Source organism: Clarias gariepinus, chromosome 9, assembly GCF_024256425.1.
Source record: "Clarias gariepinus isolate MV-2021 ecotype Netherlands chromosome 9, CGAR_prim_01v2, whole genome shotgun sequence".
Lineage (NCBI taxonomy): Eukaryota > Metazoa > Chordata > Actinopteri > Siluriformes > Clariidae > Clarias > Clarias gariepinus.
Genome location: NC_071108.1, coordinates 26,828,447 through 26,846,526, shown reverse-complemented (window position 1 = coordinate 26,846,526; position 18,080 = coordinate 26,828,447). Strand labels below are relative to the sequence as shown.

At 38.9% G+C, this 18,080-nt stretch overlaps 2 protein-coding genes across 3 annotated transcripts; one reads left to right on the top strand and one right to left on the bottom strand.

Moving 5' to 3' along the window:
* Positions 1-454: 454 nt before the first annotated feature.
* Positions 455-3,674, top strand: mrps25 (mitochondrial ribosomal protein S25). Its single transcript, XM_053504013.1, has 4 exons — positions 455-671; positions 993-1,099; positions 2,404-2,491; positions 3,297-3,674. Exons 1-4 carry the CDS (start codon positions 538-540, stop codon positions 3,487-3,489), a joined length of 522 nt encoding a protein of 173 aa, XP_053359988.1. The 5' UTR covers positions 455-537; the 3' UTR covers positions 3,490-3,674.
* Positions 3,675-3,725: 51 nt separating this feature from the next.
* On the bottom strand, positions 3,726-15,990 carry LOC128530224 (rabenosyn-5). Of its 2 annotated transcripts, none has more exons than XM_053504012.1 (12): positions 15,853-15,990; positions 13,695-14,005; positions 13,072-13,203; positions 12,764-12,864; positions 12,496-12,541; positions 12,249-12,410; positions 11,840-12,102; positions 11,106-11,176; positions 10,847-10,933; positions 10,659-10,761; positions 10,122-10,226; positions 3,726-8,691 (listed from the first exon to the last, which is right to left on the bottom strand). In XM_053504012.1, exons 2-12 carry the CDS (start codon positions 13,864-13,866, stop codon positions 7,642-7,644), a joined length of 2,292 nt encoding a protein of 763 aa, XP_053359987.1. In that variant the 5' UTR covers positions 13,867-14,005; positions 15,853-15,990; the 3' UTR covers positions 3,726-7,641. The 2 variants fall into 2 exon arrangements, with proteins under 2 accessions (XP_053359987.1, XP_053359986.1); XM_053504011.1 differs by lacking the exon at positions 15,853-15,990 and adding an exon at positions 15,699-15,835.
* Positions 15,991-18,080: the final 2,090 nt, after the last annotated feature.

Genomic DNA, 18,080 nt, shown 5'->3' with positions numbered 1-18,080 from the left:
TCTCCGTGCTTGGTGGGTTTCCTTCCCACAGTTCAAACACATGCAGATAGGGCTAATTGGTGTTTCCAAATTGCCTGTACTGTGTGAATAAGTGAGTGTGTATGTGCGCGCGGTGTGTTGGATAAAAAAAAATCTACTTTTTAATAATCTCGGTGTTTTCCTTTGATTTGAAATCAATGTTAGTTCTCAGTGGAAATTTCCAGGTTTAATTACTCAGGTTTTTTTTTTTTTTTTGACATACTGTACTATCCATACTTTGACTTAGCGCTTTGACCACCCTAGCATAAGCAATAAATCTTGTAAATACTTTATTTAATTAATAATTAACTGTTATGAATAATATATTACACTAATAAAAGAATTGTTACGATAGAGTCAAATCTTTAGGAAGCTCGGCGTTGTTGAGCCGACTCGCTAGGTGGCAGTAAGTTTGTATTCCTTCTAACAGAAAACACGGAGAAGAAGAAGTAGCAGAACATGAGCTTGTGCTGAGAATTAGATTTTATCCACGGGAGTCAGTTACAGCCTGGTTTAATCATGCCGATGAAAGGAAGATTCCCCATACGGAGGACATTAGAATACCTGCAGAAAGGAGAGGTAGTCTTTAAAAACACTGTAAAGATCATGACTGTGAACTACAACACGCATGGAGAACTGAGCGAAGGCGCAAGGTCAGTCACTTAGCCTGTTACCTCTTAGCCTGCTAGCTAACTGTCACTCAGTGTTGGTGGTTCATGTCAGCTAAAATCATTTCATTTTATATTTAAACTATATTCACACTTAGTAACTTTACAGTTACTATATATATATATATATATATAAAATGTATGTTTGTATTTATTTAATAAGTTCTGAAATAAAAACAGTCATGAGGCTAGTTGTGTTACAGTGAAGCTAAAAGATGCTGAGGTGACAGGACATTAGTTACAAATATACATCATTTGCTTTTAAATGAAACAGAAATTCATAACCTTTGTTTATGTCATTTGCAGGAAATTCGTTTTCTTCTCTGTGCCACAAATCCAGTATAAAAATCCCTGGGTGCAGGTAATGATGTTCAAAAATATGACCCCATCACCATTCCTCCGGTTCTACCTCGGTAAGTACAGCAGGGCATCATCTAGTGTATTAATGAACACCTAAGTTTTATTATGCAGACAGGCTGACTGTCATAATAATCATACTGTTCCAACTTTTTTAATGAATAATAGGCGTTAATATTGGTACAGTACCAGGACAGCAATACATTCACACATAAGCAGAGTGCATGATTATTGAAAATCACATAAAAACTGAATTCGCAATATGAGCCTGTGCAATTATTTAGTCACGAAAGGCTGCAATTTATTATAGTTAATATATACTTAAGGTCCATAGCAACACTGACACCACCAAGCAACGGTAACGTACACCAAAAATAATAATAATAATAATAAAATAAAATAAAAAAAATAAATAATAAATTTCTGCCAATATTTCCTTTAACAAGTAACATATGCATAGTTTGGGATTTATGTAGAGTTTGTCAATGATTTAAGCTGTGTGTGTGTGTGTGTGTGTGTGTGTATATTATATATATATTGCACATATACAGTGGAACTTGGATCACGAGCATAATTCGTTCCGGAAACGGGCTCGTATTCCAAAACACTCGGAAACCAAATATCATTTTCCCATAAGAAATAATGAAAACTCAAATTATTTATTCCACAGCCCAAAACAATAAATACATAAAAATAATTAATACAAAATATGAAGTAAAAATAAAACAATATTTAAAAAAAAATCCAGACAGATAGGTGTTTCCGTTTATTTGCGCAGGGGCTGTGTGTGTGTGTTTGGGTCTGTCGTCATGTTTGTGCACGTGCGTAATTTGACACCATGCCGGTTTACAAACACACACATTAAAGGTGAGAGAGTATGTGAGAACCGGCACGTTGTCAAATTACGCACACGTGCACACATGACAGGCTGAGGGAAAAAATGCATGTACAGATGTTGATTATACCAGTAAGAGACTAAGACCCAGCAGGGGAGACCAAAAAAATACCCAAAATGCACTTCCGCAGCACAAGAGAGAGAAAAAAAACATTGGCTCGGTGGTGATCACGTGACGCTTGGCATTAAAACAAAAAGCGCATGCATGATACATGATACTGGGTACTCGTAAACCAAGACTTGCTCTTTTTTCAAGTTAAAATTTATTAAAAATCTTTACTCGTCTTGCGGAACACTCGCAAACCGCTTTACTCGCAATCCGAAGTTACACTGTATACAAAAATATTTACAGATTAGTAAATATTGACAAACAGCCTAAATGCAATAGTGTGACTCCAGACATTTGGGTCACCTTGTACAGAGTGTTGGGTTCAACAGACTTGTAAAGTTTTTATGTTTTGTTAGATGATGGCGAGCAGGTATTGGTAGACGTAGAAGGAAAGGACTATAAAGAAATATCTCAGCATGTCAAGAAGATCCTGGGCAAGTCAGAGTAAGTGTTTTTCCTTATACTTGTTTTGAAACATGTTCAAAGAGTCACACTTTGTTAAATCATGCGAATTAAAATAATGTAACTGCTTTACCAATTGGTCATAGAGCTTCATTAGCTCTTCTTTTTATCAATGAAGACACTTTTCTTTTTGTTTAAGCTTAATCTCCAAAATGACCTAAAACACATAAATGTGATTCACATTTATCTCATTACACATCCGAGCAGTTGAGGGTTTAGGGTCATGATGAGGGTCAGGATGAGCAGCTTGGAGGTGCTGGTGTTTGAGCCTGTGACCTTCTGATCAGTAGTCCAGCGCTTTAATCACTGAACTACCCTGCCTGTGCTGTGTCTATTTAGATTTGTATTCATTTGTTTTCTTGAAAAGGAGGAAAAGCAAAAATGAAAACTGAAGCTGCATTGTAAATATTTTTATATTTTGAGATAATTGGTTTTTGATTTTCATCAGCTGTAAGTTATGATCAAAATTAAAACCAAATAAAGGCTTGAAATATATCACTTTGCATTCAATAAATCTAGAATACAGAGAAGTTTCAGATTTTTTTTTTTTTATTAAATAAAAAACCTTTTCATGATATTCTAGTTTTTTTATGCCCTGTGCTACTAAAACATGATAAATTAATTTAACTACAAATCTTTCATACAAATAGATTTTTTAAAATTGTTTTGGTGGCTTGAACAATGTGATCTGCAAGTATACGCAGATTTAACTTTTTGTAAATTTAGGAACATTGTGCGTATGTGTGAGTCTCTTTAACACACCACTGTCTCTTTTTTTTTCTCACAGTAAAGTTTTGCAAGCTGAGGCATTAGCCAAGAAGGAGTCCTCAAATCCTGCAAACTTTGGGCCCAAAAAATACTTCCTGCGCGAGTGTATAAGTGAAGTGGAAGGCCAGGTTCCTCACCCAGGTCGCATACCCTTGCCAAAAGAGATGACTGGCAAATACAGGACCAAAATGGCTGCTAGCTCTGAGGACTGAATCTGGTCACAGGAAAAGCAGAGGACAGGATTGTCAAATATTTTCATCCCTCAGTCAGGTCTTCTACCTAAATGGACTGCAGTCAGTATGGGTGTAAATGCCTTCATGCTTTCTCATACTGTGGTGATAACAAGCAGCCACTGTTTTTTTTTTTTGTAAAATAAAAATGGACTATTGTTTGATGATTTGTTTTTACCCTAAGACTTTATGCTAAATGAATGACACCACACTGAAGATCCAGTTACTTTGTTGTTTTTATTAGTGCAGTGTTTGCATTCTGAATATGAACAGGCTTCATTACTGAAATGCTAACAGACTTTGCACTGACGTTAGCCACGAACACATAATTAATGCCAAAGTGTCTGAGAAATATCACAAACAAAAATTCAGCATTTGGTCTGCGCAGACAAGTCTTTAGTGGTACTCCATCAGGTCGCTTGAAATACTGCGTAGTCATGATAAATAAAACTCTGTACGTTGTATTGTGATTCTCTCTAAGAGTGTATGATAGACCTGTCAGTGCAGAACTGATTTAGTGTTAAACATATCATCCATTTTGTAACTAAAGTGTAGATAAAAGATTTAAGCAGACATCCAACACAGAGCTTTAGAGACTGTAGAATACCAAGTCAAAAAGCAAGAAGAAACCTATTAACACAGGTGCAACGACAGTTAGCTGAATTGCGGGGTAATGTGTGTATTTGATAGGTTGATCAAATGACTAAAAGGGTCAGAGTTTTGGCTGACTTTTACATGTGAAAATCTGCATTTATGCAAACAACTTGAAATTATTTATTGTCTACACACAAGCAGGTATGTAGATCTTGAAATTAAATCCTTATCAAATTAGTATTACAAATCCTACACAACTGCTCGATTTAAGTAATACAGATCCTTTGATCAGTACTCTGGAAAATGCACTGCCTGTCCAAAAAAAAAAAAAGCATTAAATTATTGGCCTGCATCATGCAAAGACTTAGAGTAGACTCCGGCTGGACTGGATTTTGATTATCTATTTTTGATTATTATATTAACTTTCCAACACCTGGAAGTATACTGTGGAACTGGAAGTATACATTGGAGAAATGTATTTGGAAAAACAAATGATCATAAATGGAGATCACTTAAATGCTTGGTGAAACTGCATTGTAAAACATTGGCTTCAATTTACTAGGCAGATATAAAGAATAAAGATTGGAGCAGTTGAAAAAGGTAAAAGGTCATGGAATGGAACGGAAGCACATGAAGCGATGCAGCCATCATGCATTGTGTCCACTGTACAAGCCTCTGAAGCAGTGTTATAATCGCGAGTTGCTTCAGTTGGTCAAGTCTAGGTTCAATTATGCTATGAGGTGCTAAAAGAAAGCCAGCAGATGAACGGAATGTACTGAATGACAAGGTTATCACATCTATGGAGTTTTTCTTCCTGGAGTGCACAGGGATATTTTATGGCTCAGTTTGTGAAAGAATGGCTCACACATGAACTGGCCACTACACTGCAGGCCGCAATCAAAGCTAAAAGCAGTCGAAAGAAATGTGTGCGCATGTTCCACTTTGTTTTTTGGCCAGGCAGTGTACATCACCTATTCCCAGTAGAACAATTGCTAAGTAAAGTGTGTTCACCTTTCCACCAATGATATCACAGATTACTTGTTGCTATGCAAGGGAAAAATCATGATCAATGTTATTATATTTTAAGAAGGCATCTTCTTACTACTTCAACCATCTAAACTATTAGAAATAATTGAGTTAAAAGGTTAACATCTCATTATGAAAAAGACAGTTATAAATTGGTTTTAATAAATGGTGCAGCTGACAATAATAAGATGCTAATAAGATTTTTGTTTCCCCATGTGTAGCAGTAATGTCCTGTCATACCAATGAACTACCAAGCAAGCAATCTGGACTGATCAGATGTTCTGTGTGAGCAACTTTGTAATCAGACTTGTTAAATTTACAAGGAGGAATATAATGATGACAGTATTTTAGCTGGCGGCATGGTGGTGTAGTGGTTAGCACTGTCGCCTTGCACCTCCAGGGGCCGGATTCGGTTCCCGTCTGTGTGCGTGGAGTTTGCATGTTCTCCTCTTGCTTGGTGGGTTTACTCTGGGTACTTCGGTTTCCTCCCACATTCAAAAGACATGTAGGTTAGGTTAATTGACGTTCCTAAATTGCCCATAGTGTGTGGATGGGTGTGTGCCCTGCGATGGATTGGCACCCTGACCAGGGTGTACCCTGCCTCGTGCACTAAGCCTCCTGGGATTGGCTCCAGGTCCCCGCGACCCTGAATACAGGATAAAGCGGTATAGAAGATGAGTGAGTGAGAGTATTTTAGCCCTGTTGTTCAGCCCTTGAAGAAAGCAACATTTTTGACATGCTGAAAATAGTGTTATAGTAAGAAGACCCTTTTATATTAGCTATAAAATATGGATTATGAGGAAACCTGATGTCAACCCTAACTTTCCCTGTGCTAACATTTGTGTGTGTTTATGGCTGACAGTTTCAATGTAAGCAGTGTTACCAAATAATGGGCCTCATTTATCAAACTGCGTATGAAGTCTTTTGCAGGAGTAAGTTTGTGTAGGTTTATATGCTAAAGGAGATTCTTAATGATAGTTTAAACTGCATAACTTATTAAATACCGTATTTTTTATATACGATGGGAGTTCAAGTGCGACCGGGAATTTTGATGGTGCAGAATAACAGCACACATTCATCAGTCGATTTTCAAGTATAAGGCGTTTTACTTGCTAAATTTAAGCGGGAATAACGCCAATGGGCTCCAAGCCACCTCAGCTGGGATCGTCATTCACAGACGTACAGCCTTCTTTAAAACATTTGCACTGTTCACATGTTTTACTGAGGTCCTGAAGGCTTCTGTAAACGTCAATGGGTATTACGGCCCTCATTCGCAGTCCCAGTTTGATTTGCACGTCTCCTTATAAAGTATAATTTATATGCTGGTATAAATTGCTTATTTATTTCAATTACTAAGTAATTTTATGCCAATTTTGTGCAACTCCTTTGGACAAAAACCCTGTTAAATGATAAGCTAAGTCTGTTATGGTCTCCACTGAAGAATACAAATGCAACTGTAAAAACAACATACATTACACACCTTCTGGAACTCTGCATGAGTAGTAAGCTAATCCGCAAGTGGGGGGCAAAGGAAAATGGCAGTAGAGCAAAAATTTTAAAGGGCTACTACGTCAACCGAGTGAGTCAAAAATTAGCAGTGCGCATTATAGTGAGATGCTTTTTGAAGTGCTCAAGTCTATACTTGCACAATGCACATCCTCACACTTTTGCCCACACTGTCGACACTTCTCTGCAAAAACTTCACTTTCAGGTGTTAAAGCATCCTCCCTATAGTCTTGATCTTGCTCTATCGAACTTTGACCTGTTTGGTCCCTGGAAAGCAGCTCTACAAGGACTGGACGGATCATTTCCGATAAAGACGTAAAAACATTGTGCATTCATGTCTTGCAGCTCAGACTAAAAAAAATTTTCGATTGAGGGAATACAAAGGCTTGTTGGCATATGGACAAAGTGAATTGAAAAGCAAGGGGATTGCGTCGAAAAGTCTTTTCTAAGTGAATTAAAATAAATTCTACAGCCAGAGTGCGGATAATTTTTGACTCGTATTCACAGAAATGCTTCCTTTTATTGCTTTGGTGTCACTGAGTGTAAATCGTCTCATATATGAATGGATTTGGAAATTTATGGGTAAATGGATTTTTATCAACATGCCCATGTTAGCATGACGAACCTTAGTGTTTCCAAAGATCTGGCAAACATTTGTAGTTCGGTTTGACCTGCGAGAACATTTCCACACACATTTCACTGAGAATGATAAATGAGGCCCAATGAATATTAGACCTAAAAGATTATTTCTGATCTAACATAACCAAAATAATAACATAGACCAATGTTTTGTTCATGTATGACTAAAATTAGACACGCTATGTATAAATGTTACCCACTATGTCAGCGTTTTATCCATCCTGCTTTAGTCTCTCAGATATAAGTGCATACCAAACGCCAGTACTAGTAACCGAAACAAATGGCAAAACTTTAAACACTTAAATCTTTCCTTCTTGATCCCAATCGAAGAAAACCAGAATTTGTATGATGGACAAAAATCACCAGGGGTCAGTGTGCTTTTCTTTTCTGCTCCTGTAAAGTGCACTGTAGCTCCCTCAGGTTTTGGGACAGCAACTCCACTTCATCTGTACGTCCATTATGCTTGGCGTCAAATATGTAAGCACGGATGTTATCGATCTGCTGAAGCAAGAGCTCTTCCTCTATTATGTCATCCAGCGCTGGTGTGTCATCATCATCTTCAAAGGGATTCGTCGAGGCAGATGGCGCCTCGTCTGATGTGTCTTTGAATGGGTTACTTTTGTCATTATTCTCAATATCATCTTCGAAGGGGTTCCTGGAAGAACCTATCTTCCCAGTGTCTACTTCCTCGTCCTCACCTTCCTCAAATGGGTTGTATTCTTTGGGTTTCTCAACAGCTTTCCGCTGCTCTTTCTGGATCTCTTCACTAAAAGGGTTTGTGGAGTCTTCCTCAACCGGAGTGGCATCATCTTCATCAAATGGATTTAGTGAAGTCTCTCCACTAGGGGGAGTTGTAGTGCATTCATCGCTCTGTAAAGGTGGCGAATTTCCCGGCAAACGCGGAAATGAGTTTATTGATAAAGTCTTGTGTTGTGGATTTGTTTTCAAATCCCACCCTTCTTCTTCTCTCTCCCAGTGTTCTTTGACATCCTTTAAATCCCCCAGATCTGAGAAGTCTATTTTGGACATTTTGCTCTCCAGCTCCTTCTGCTGCAGATGAAGGATCTGGCTTCTTTGTAGGTCCTCTTCCTGGGCTTGACGTTGTGAGATCTCAATGGCTTGGCTCATCTGCTGAGCGTCAAACTCCTCCTGAAGCTGTCGCAGGTTCTCCTCCAGCATGGCTGCTTCATCTGTGCGATTTGCTGCACGTGCCTGCTGGAGGAACGATTCAATGTTGTTAATCTGCTGCAGCAGTGGGTCATCCAGTTCGATGGTGGAGTGAGAGGTCGAGGAGGGCAACCAGCCGCCACCTTTAGTCATGCGAGGGCCTAGTGAGGGGCGATGTGCGTCTCCGTTAGCACTGTGGGTTGCACGGTTCTTTTCAATTTCCAGTCGACGCTTCTGTGCCTCCAGAGCCGCCTAAAACAGCAAGAGACAGTCATATAAAGATGCTATCAAATTAAGAGTTATCAATAAAATTCCTGAAAAAATGGTGAAGTACAGATTGGAACACTGTGCCAAGGCCTTGATTCATCCAAATCAACGGAAACTTTTTCAAATCCCAATGTCTTCCGCTAGATAAGGCTTTGGGTTAACAATACATTTCCGTAGAAACAGCTGTTTGTCTGACATTTGGCTTCCTGTCTCAGAAACAATAAGGGCTGGAGTTTAGCTTTTTTTGTGACCAGTGTGTGTTTTTTTTTTTTTTTCCTATTCCAAAAAATGCGGAAGCAGCAGCGATTTAAAAACAAGTCTCAAAGAGAACTAGAGTAATGATCTCTATTAGTGTTTATGTGAAAATTTTTATTATTTTTTTTATTTTATTTTTTTTTATCCACATTACTGTTAATATCAAGGTTTTTATGTGATTTCGCCACCTAAACTGCCCAACAAGAGGCAGGTTAAGATCTGGTTCTTAAAACATTTTAATAGGATAAACTTTAATTTAAATGGAAAAAAAGGAACTCGGAACAATAATAGTTTAAGCTACTAACGTAGGCAACCATAACATTTGTTTTGTTAAGTTAGCACTGGCCCAGCAAGGCTAATGAGGCCAACCACAAAGTATTTTGTTCTTCTTTTCAAGAACCACTGGACATTTTAACAATTTCACATGAACATCTTGGCTTGTGCTTGGGGTGCTTGTTGGAAAGATTCACTCAGGCAGGACTATAGCTTTCAGATGGTAAGTGTATAGAGTTCAAAAGCAGCACTGAAAACAATGTTAATGGCGACAAAAGCTAGACAGCTCTTAGAAACCATGCTTGTTTGCTTTTTAGCTCTTAGATATGTTCAAGCAATTTGAATAATAATAATAAAGCATGCAGAGGAACATGTCTGGTCTCTATCATGCTGGTTCTTGAGTATTAATCAAAACTAATCAAAAAAAGAATACAGTACATGATTTTGAGCGCTGATACTATATATCAGCGAAAGTGTGCATCAAATGTGGAGGTCATTCAACCTCCACATGTTGGTAGAGTAATTCTTCCTCTATGCAGAGGTACTACTCCTCACAGTTTTTATCACAACCCACACATCTGCACGATCACTGAAAATTCCATTTGTCGCAGTTGATTGTCACCCTCTGCGTGAAATGGTCTTGTCATTGGTGTTATCTCTGTAAACTTTATGTAGCACAGTGAAAGACCATCAACTGCGACAAGGAGGATTTTCAAATAGGGTTCAATTTACGATGGTGTAAATACACTGCTTCTGATGGAGACTATATTGAGTAGTACTGTTGTACTGTATAATGAAAAGAACAATTTGTATGACATGTCAGTTAATAAAAAGTTATGCCCACTTTTGCATTACTTTAGCTTGAGCTCCTTTAAGTAGCTCCTCACCTGTCTCTCCTGCTGGAGCTTCTTTTCCTGTTCTTCTTTCCTTTTCTCTTTTAGCTCCTCATATTTCTCTTTTGTTGGAAGAGACATCAGACCCAACAACTTCTCCTGTACAGGGCAAGGTAGGTACAGTACATGGTAAATATACTATAATGCTAAAAGTATGTGGGCATCTGACCATTACTCCTACTTGTGGTTTATATATATATATATATATATATATATATATATATATATATATATATATATATAAATAAAAGAAAGAGAGATAACTGTGTATACAATAGCATGGACATATTGGTTCGCCAAGGCTGGAGAGGAAGACTGTAGGTGGCAAACAGGCCTTCTTATCTGATATCAGTGCCTGATCTCACTAATGCTCATGTGTGATATTACAACAAAAAGAAGGATACATTTTTTTCTAACAAGAAAGTGGAACTTTTATAACGAGAAGTGGTGTGATTGGTCAGGTGACACTCCTTGAAACATATGAGCTAGATTAATGTTAAATTATGCAGACTGGGTGTGTCTCAGTGTTACCTGCACAAACAGCGTCGCTGAGTAGCGAACCATCTTCTGTAGCTGGACTGCTTTCCGATGTGGTGGCACCTCATCTTTTAGTCCAAGTGTTAGAATCTTCTTGCTAAATCACACACATATACAAATCACCAAATATATAAACCCGAATAAACCTAAAATTAGCCTTTATACCAAATCCTGCAGCCTACCTTAGAGCATCAATGTGCTCGTAGTATTTCTGCACCTCTATCCGGAGGCCACCAGCAGTTTCGAGGTTATACATGGTCTCGCCAGCGCTGTAAAAGACAGAATTGATCATTACGATTTTAATGATATACACCAAACTGACCAAAAAAATAAAGTTCAAATGAAAGGTCAACTCTTTTTAGAGGAAGTTGTTGAATAAAATAAAGCCAGACCGTTTAAAATGCACACTACTCCTGTTATAGCAAACAGGTGAGGTCTTACTTGAGGGACTCGGCCATGCGGATGTATTCTGGCGCCTTCTCGTCCACTTTTTCCATGCACATCCTAAGCCTCTGTACAGACATAAAGCAGATACAGGTTACAGAGAGAGAAATGGACATATGGGAATATCAACAGTATCAGATTAAACAATACTTATGTTTATACTTCTTATAAAACAACCAGTAAAAGCGCTTCCCAAAAGTAGAAATATATCGTGTTTGCTTTCTGCTTTTTTGTTTTACTTCTACAAATAAAATATGTAACAATATTTTACATGATAAAACAGAAAGGGGTTAGTCAGTGTCTATTACATACAACAAACACATATGAACACATAAATTTTACATTTCAGAGATCCAACCTACAAACCCTGCCCTTTCATCTACCCAGATGTGTAGGAGTAGGACTGCCACTCAATCTAGTCAAAACTCAAAACTAGTCAATCAATCGCTGATGGCATCATTCTTCAGGACACATTTTTAAAAGGGTGGGCATATACATGGTTAAAGTATACTCTACATGTGAGAAACACTGTGTCAGCTATGGCCTTAGCATGAGGTTGCATGATGATGTATGGATGTCTGGACACTACAAGGTACTGAGGGGCAGGGCTTGGGTAAGAATGATTAAAAAAAAAAAAAAAAAAGATTTTATTTCCCCAAGTGCAACTACTTTAAAACGTAAATCCCAACTCTGGTCCCAGATCTATATATAAACAAAGAATCTATGCTCACCTCATAGAGTTTGACAATATCTGGCACATGGTCTTTCTCCTCCAGCTTGTGCTGGTGACGGAGCAGAGCCTCCATGCAGTGATGGCAGCAACGAATTCTGTCTTCGTCTTTTTCCTCAAGTACGGAGCTTACAGATGAGAGGCTGGTGATGGAGCCGCGCCGTGAGGTATGTTGCATTGTGGGGCCTCCTCCACCAGGGGACACACCCTGTCTGGGACTGCCAGGGACACACAAGGCCTCTCGTGTGCCACTTGTTAACTTATCTACAAGCAAATACATTAAACGTGGACTAGAATAAAAAATAAAATAACTTTGATTTAATGACCTAAACCAGGCAGGTATAATAATTAATAAAGTTCTAATTACAAAAAAAGGCAATCTCTGTATGTGTGTGTGTGTGTAAACTTACATGCCAAAGGAAGAGGCACAAATTCCATGCATTTTTTGCACATTATTGATCCACAGAGACGACAGTGATGACGCCGATTCCTCATGCCGAACTTTTCACCACAGTCGGGGCAGAATGGTACGTCCTGATCGCTCACCCATGGCACGACTGATTTTTCTAGTGCTACACAAATAAACAAAGCATGTTTTGGCTACATGATTGTCTATAGCTCGTGGCAGCAATAACATTGTGGAGCTTGAATTCTTACCTCTTATTTTCCCACCATCCATATTAGTTCTATCGAAAGAAATGAGCTAGAAAAAGAAACAGATCAACAAATTAAACTTAAATTTAAACTACTTTTATATAGGTTTAATGTATTAGACAAATATAAGCAAATTCCAACGAGAAACTCCATTAACTCTCATGAGTCGAATAATAATTAGTGGTTTTGAAATACAAATTACATTTTCAGATGCGTTTCATAATTTTTATGCTTTTACAGTTCAAACACAACAAAAATACCAAACATTTACCTTCTCCAGCCTGATGATGCGCTTGTTGACCTCAATGACATAATGATCAATCCTAGCAGCTCTGTGTTTCTTAAAATGTTCCAGGTGACTCCGAGTGGCTCCTGGAGAAACAAATATAATCAGCAGGGAATCGAACCCTCTACTTTGGAGAAGCAAGGCCACAGTGCTAACCGCTACGCCACACTGCTGCCAGTTATTATATAAATTATGATCAACTACCAACCACAAACAACAGCTTAAATGATACAAACTTTTACAGAATCTGACTGATGAGTATGTAAGGGCTGCGTTTCATACTACCAACTCACCCAGTTCCTGAGGCTCCCACATGTAGGGATCGACACCTCCATAGTAAAAGGACTCATAGCTGCTTTCTGTTCTCTCATCTCCATCCCGTTTCAGGAGTTTGTCTTTTGCTTTCTTTGCTTTCTGCACCAGGCCTAGGTAACAATATCAGCAGGTGAAGCTTCATCAAAGGTCTTTCAGCATTTATTTGTTTTAAATACATAATTTAGGTATGATGGTTAAAAAAAAAAGTAGCTACAACTGTTAACCCAGAAATAAATGAAAAGTCTTGACAGCAACTGTAATTCTGTTAATTGAGCAAATCATTTTGACTAAAATTTTTAAATCAACACTGACACTAAACTGAAATTTATAAATCACTTAATTATTTAATCTGCCTAAGTGATGTAATGGTTTTTGTAATTTCATTCTTTGGCTTAACAGAAGGAGGTAGTGTATAATTTAGCAGTTTATAGCTGGTTCATCCACATCACGTGACATCCTGTATAAAAGTACACCTATTCTATTTAGTAATTCCCTCCACAGCCTCTACCTAATTTTGAAAGGTGAGTAGAATAAAGCTGCACTGTAAGAATGTACCCCTAGACTTATGCTTAAAAATAGCTGCCATTTAGTCAGCACTCACTTCTAAGCTGGCCGCTGACTTGGCGGTTGTCTCCGGAGTGCGCTTCTTCGTAGTGATCCTGCAGCTGGTAGAACGATTGTAGGTCTTTCAGACACAGCGGGCAGAGGAAGCCCTCCTTCACCTCTGCCGAGTCATCCAACTGAGCAGTGTAACTAGAGGCCATGAGGTCCATAAAGGTCAGAACACACTGTTAAAGTGGGTTAAAGAGGAGAAGACGGCATCAGTAGATCGTGCCTTGTGTGAACAACACGAAGCCTCTCCATCACTGTATGAGTAGGATCGGGGGGTTGACAAACATTCACACAGGAAATCTAAATAAGAGAGAGAGAGAGCTCGTCAAGACCAGCAATGCTTTCATTTTGTATGCTACTGTCATGTACGCACTAACCACAGAAATTTATGGTTACATGTTACTTACTTGGTCACTTTTTTAATTATGGTGTTCTACTAGGTGTAGTTTTCTATTTTGCAAAAAGGTTTCACACAAGCAAAAAACTTGTGTAAAACAAGTTAATGTAATAATTAACCATGTATTAAAATATTTAAATTAATTATTTATTTATTTTTTACCAATTTGACAATGATCACTATCACTATAAAATCTATCACTATTTTGCTTAATCAATATAAAATTTTAATTTTGGCAATAATTGAAAGAAACGTAATATAACGTAAATAATCCACCTCATTCATTTTCGTTATACATGTTCCCTCTTAAACACCGTTCATGATGATGTGCAATGAATGTGTTAGCTGAAAAAAACATCAGCCCAATTGAAGGTCAGGTATTGCTCTTGGTAGCGTCCCAGAGTAAGAAATTCCTCCTTAGTGGCCAAAAATTCTCAGAGTGACAATTTTGGCCCTACTTTTAGGAGAAGTATGAACATTTTAAAAATAGATCACTCTTATCTCTACCAAATGAAGGAGAGCTCTGGAAGTGTTTTAACTAGTAAGGAGTAGCGAGGGAATGGCGTTCAGAAAGAAATCCTCGCAGAGGAGAGACGTTTTAGTAACACTGAGTGACACAGCATAGAAAAGATATGTAAGGACAAAAATGGATTTTTTTTTTTTTTTTGCGTGTGGTATGCAACTGGTCCCTTAACGAACATGTTGGAAGATGCAGCTTTGTAGTAGTGACACAGCCGAAAATGTCAGAAATAATAAAGCAAACTATTCTCATACATCCCACCCACTGGTGCCTATCTTAGGAAACTTAGGGCACAATGTGGGGTACACCCTGGACAGGGTGCCAATCCATTGCCGGGCACACACACATACACACACTACGGGCAATTTGGGACAGCCAAATAGCCTATTCTGCAGGTCTTTGGACTGTGGGAGGAAACCGGAACACTCAGAGGAAACCCACCAAGCGCAGGGAGACCATGCAAACTCCATGAACACAGAGGCGGGAATCGAACCCACACCATGGGGGTGACAATGCTGAGCACTAAGCCACTGTGCCTTCACAAATCAAAATAATATACTTTAAAATACCAAACAGCAAATAATCGAATGTCAACATTAATCATTACATGAGAGAGAGGGTGTTTTTAAAACCACATAATTTAACCCTGCTAGTTCATTCAGCCCACCCTAATTAACATTTTCAGATTTCTTTTTTCTTAGTAATAAATAAATCTTTTAGTAGTTTGGTGTTTTCGTGCTCTTATGCCGGTTAAACAAGATAATTTACATTTTCACACTCTTTCCTGTTTGGAAACGGGTTCCTATAAAGACCTGCTCATGATGGCTAGCTAGCTAGTTAGATGTCCGATAGCTTAGAAAGGATTAAACCCAGTTAGGGTGTATTAACAAATATGTTATTTATGTAATTATGTTAACTTTATATTTATCTTAAAGCATGTTCAGGTCATATAAAGTAAAGAAGCTGATCCAAATGAGACTGCCATTGTCTCTCCTACCGTTACAAACACACAATAAAGCTAGCGCGATCCTGAGCCAGATGCTAAATGTATGAATAAATAAACGAATAGCTCTCACCTCACACACAACAGCGTCCTGTATGCTAACGGAAATCGTCCTAAAGCAAATGCCGAAATCCGTCGCGGCTACTTTTGCCAGTACAGTAAATAATCTGACAGCTCGTAACCAGGTATTTAAAACTGGATCAGACTGAAAGATATTTTCCCCCCACCTGTATTACGTCAAATCCCGCCTCTGCTGTTTCATTGGTTAATCCTGTACCAGATTCTGTTTGGGATTGGTTAATAGCTATCGGCACGCCATGGTGTCCCAATCCTCGAGCAGAAGGTGGGATTTTCGTGAAAACGGGTGGATAATACAATTATGAGGAAAGGGTAGTGGCCCATGCGTGTCATATGGAGGTCATGTGATCAATATTAGTTATGGTGCACCAAAAGGGACAAACGTTAGATATTTTTTGAGCGTGTGATAGGATAATCATTTCCGTCTGAATTGTAAACAGTATACACCAAACAGCCATAACATTCAACGCATGGGTTAGTGAATAACACTTTTAACACTCAAGTGAACCAGTTCTTAAAATCAATGTTTTGCAGACAGGAAAAAAAAACATACGAGCTGATCAGAGAAGAGACTTTAGCACTGAAAGTACATGCTGACTCATGTCCATCCCCTCTGAGCCTACAATGGGCATCTGAGCATCAGAAATGGACCCTTTTCTGTAAGAACAGACTGGATGAGTTACCCTTTGGTCCCTGTGGTCCTGATTGCCCATGGTTCTGTCACAACTTTGCTGGTGTATAGTTGGTGATCCATGTTGTTCATTTCACCTCGCAGTGGTCATAATGTTATGCCTGTTTGGTGAATAAACCTGTGCAAAAGCTGAAAGACCACTAGGTGTGGTGGAAAATTTTAAAAGCTTGACACTTTGTGCCTTGAACATTGCATGAGCTTGTTTTTTGATTAAGATTGTTTTCTTATCAAACTTTTAGAAACACTGTTTGTGTATGTGTGTGTGAGTTAAGATCTGTGATAAAGGTGAAGTACCTCTCATATGCTCACTTCTGTGAGAGCATGCAATCCCTAAATTCAGTCTTAATCTCTGATAACTCCACAAACCAGAACATGAGTGGGTGGTTGAGGTCACGTTGGTGAGCATCATTTCGTGCTGGAAAGTACAAGCTGTGCTTTGCCCAGGATGCTTCCTGCACTGATTCCGTTTGCAACTTACCCCACACTGGGAATCATGCCCTGGAGTAAGTGCCAGACCATACTCTACCCTAATGACAACGCTTACAACTGCACACATAACAAGGTACTATAAAAAAATTGATTGGAACTGGATCTGTGGGTGGGGAGGTGATTTCGTGTATCAATATCTTCCAGCAAATTGGATGGAGAGATGTATATTTGCTCAACAGCCCGATTACACCAGGACACACCATGCACTGGACACCATATTAGTAAAATGTCTACTGACGAGAATGATAATTTTACACCACCGGAGCACACAGTAGCCCTAGCCTCTAGATACTAGTGTGTAAATGTGTGTGTGTGTGTGTGTGTGTGTGTGTATAAGAAGATCTGCAAAAAAGGTGAAGCACCTCTCTCATATGCTCACTTCTGTGTGTGTGTTTGTGTGTGTGTTACAGACGTCTCTTTGCAAAGATTCATTAAATTATTATTTTTTTGCTGTGTTTCAAGCCAGGACTCATTGATCTAATTTTCCTTCTTAATTTTCACCTCCTTGACCCTGGAGGTGCAAGGCGACTGTGCTAACCACTAAGACACTGCACCGCCCCGCAGTAGTTAGTACCTACTTAAATGTAAGCTTAACCAGTGAACTGGTGAAAGGGTCATGTGCACCTCAGGCTCATTGATGCACTATGGGAAGGCAGTAAGAATGTGGCAGTGTGATACTTTGGGCAATGCTCTACTGTGAAACCTTGGGCCCTGGCATTCTGCACTTACTACCTCCCTCCATCTTGTTGCAGACCAAGTACACACTTTAAAGGCAACATGATTTTCTAATGACAGTGGAGTTTAGAAAGTGGCCTTTTAAGTCACTTTACAGGACTTAAAAGCTTATTGCTTACATCTCAGTGCCAGATACCAGAGAACACTATCAGAAGCCTTATGGAGCCCATGCCTTAACTGATTAGAGGTGTTTTAGTAGCACAAGGGGAACCCGTATAACATTAGGCAGGTGGTTGTAATGTTATGGCTGAAAAGTGTGTTTACATAAACCAATCAGAACGTAACATTAAAGCCACCTAGGGTTTAAGTTTGCCTTGTGCTACTGGTACAGCTCTGGCTCCTTAGGTTGTGGCTGGACAGGGCCTCTCAGGGTGTGCTGTGGTGTTTGGCACCAGGACAGTTGCAACTGTGGACTGCAGGGTTGGGCCTCCAGGAAACGCACTTGTTTGTCTGGCGCATACG

Excerpts from the sequence above, each read along its gene's own strand:
- mrps25 (XM_053504013.1), top strand. The coding sequence starts at position 538 with ATGCCGATGAAAGGAAGATTCCCCATACGGAGGACATTAGAATACCTG. Across the intron at positions 672-992 it reads GAACTGAGCGAAGGCGCAAG|GAAATTCGTTTTCTTCTCTG; the intron begins GTCAGTCACTTA and ends TGTCATTTGCAG. Across the intron at positions 1,100-2,403 it reads ATTCCTCCGGTTCTACCTCG|ATGATGGCGAGCAGGTATTG; the intron begins GTAAGTACAGCA and ends ATGTTTTGTTAG.
- LOC128530224 (XM_053504012.1), bottom strand. The coding sequence starts at position 13,866 with ATGGACCTCATGGCCTCTAGTTACACTGCTCAGTTGGATGACTCGGCA. Across the intron at positions 13,204-13,694 it reads AGTCAGCGGCCAGCTTAGAA|GCCTGGTGCAGAAAGCAAAG; the intron begins GTGAGTGCTGAC and ends ATTGTTACCTAG. Across the intron at positions 10,934-11,105 it reads CGCATGGCCGAGTCCCTCAA|CGCTGGCGAGACCATGTATA; the intron begins GTAAGACCTCAC and ends TGTCTTTTACAG.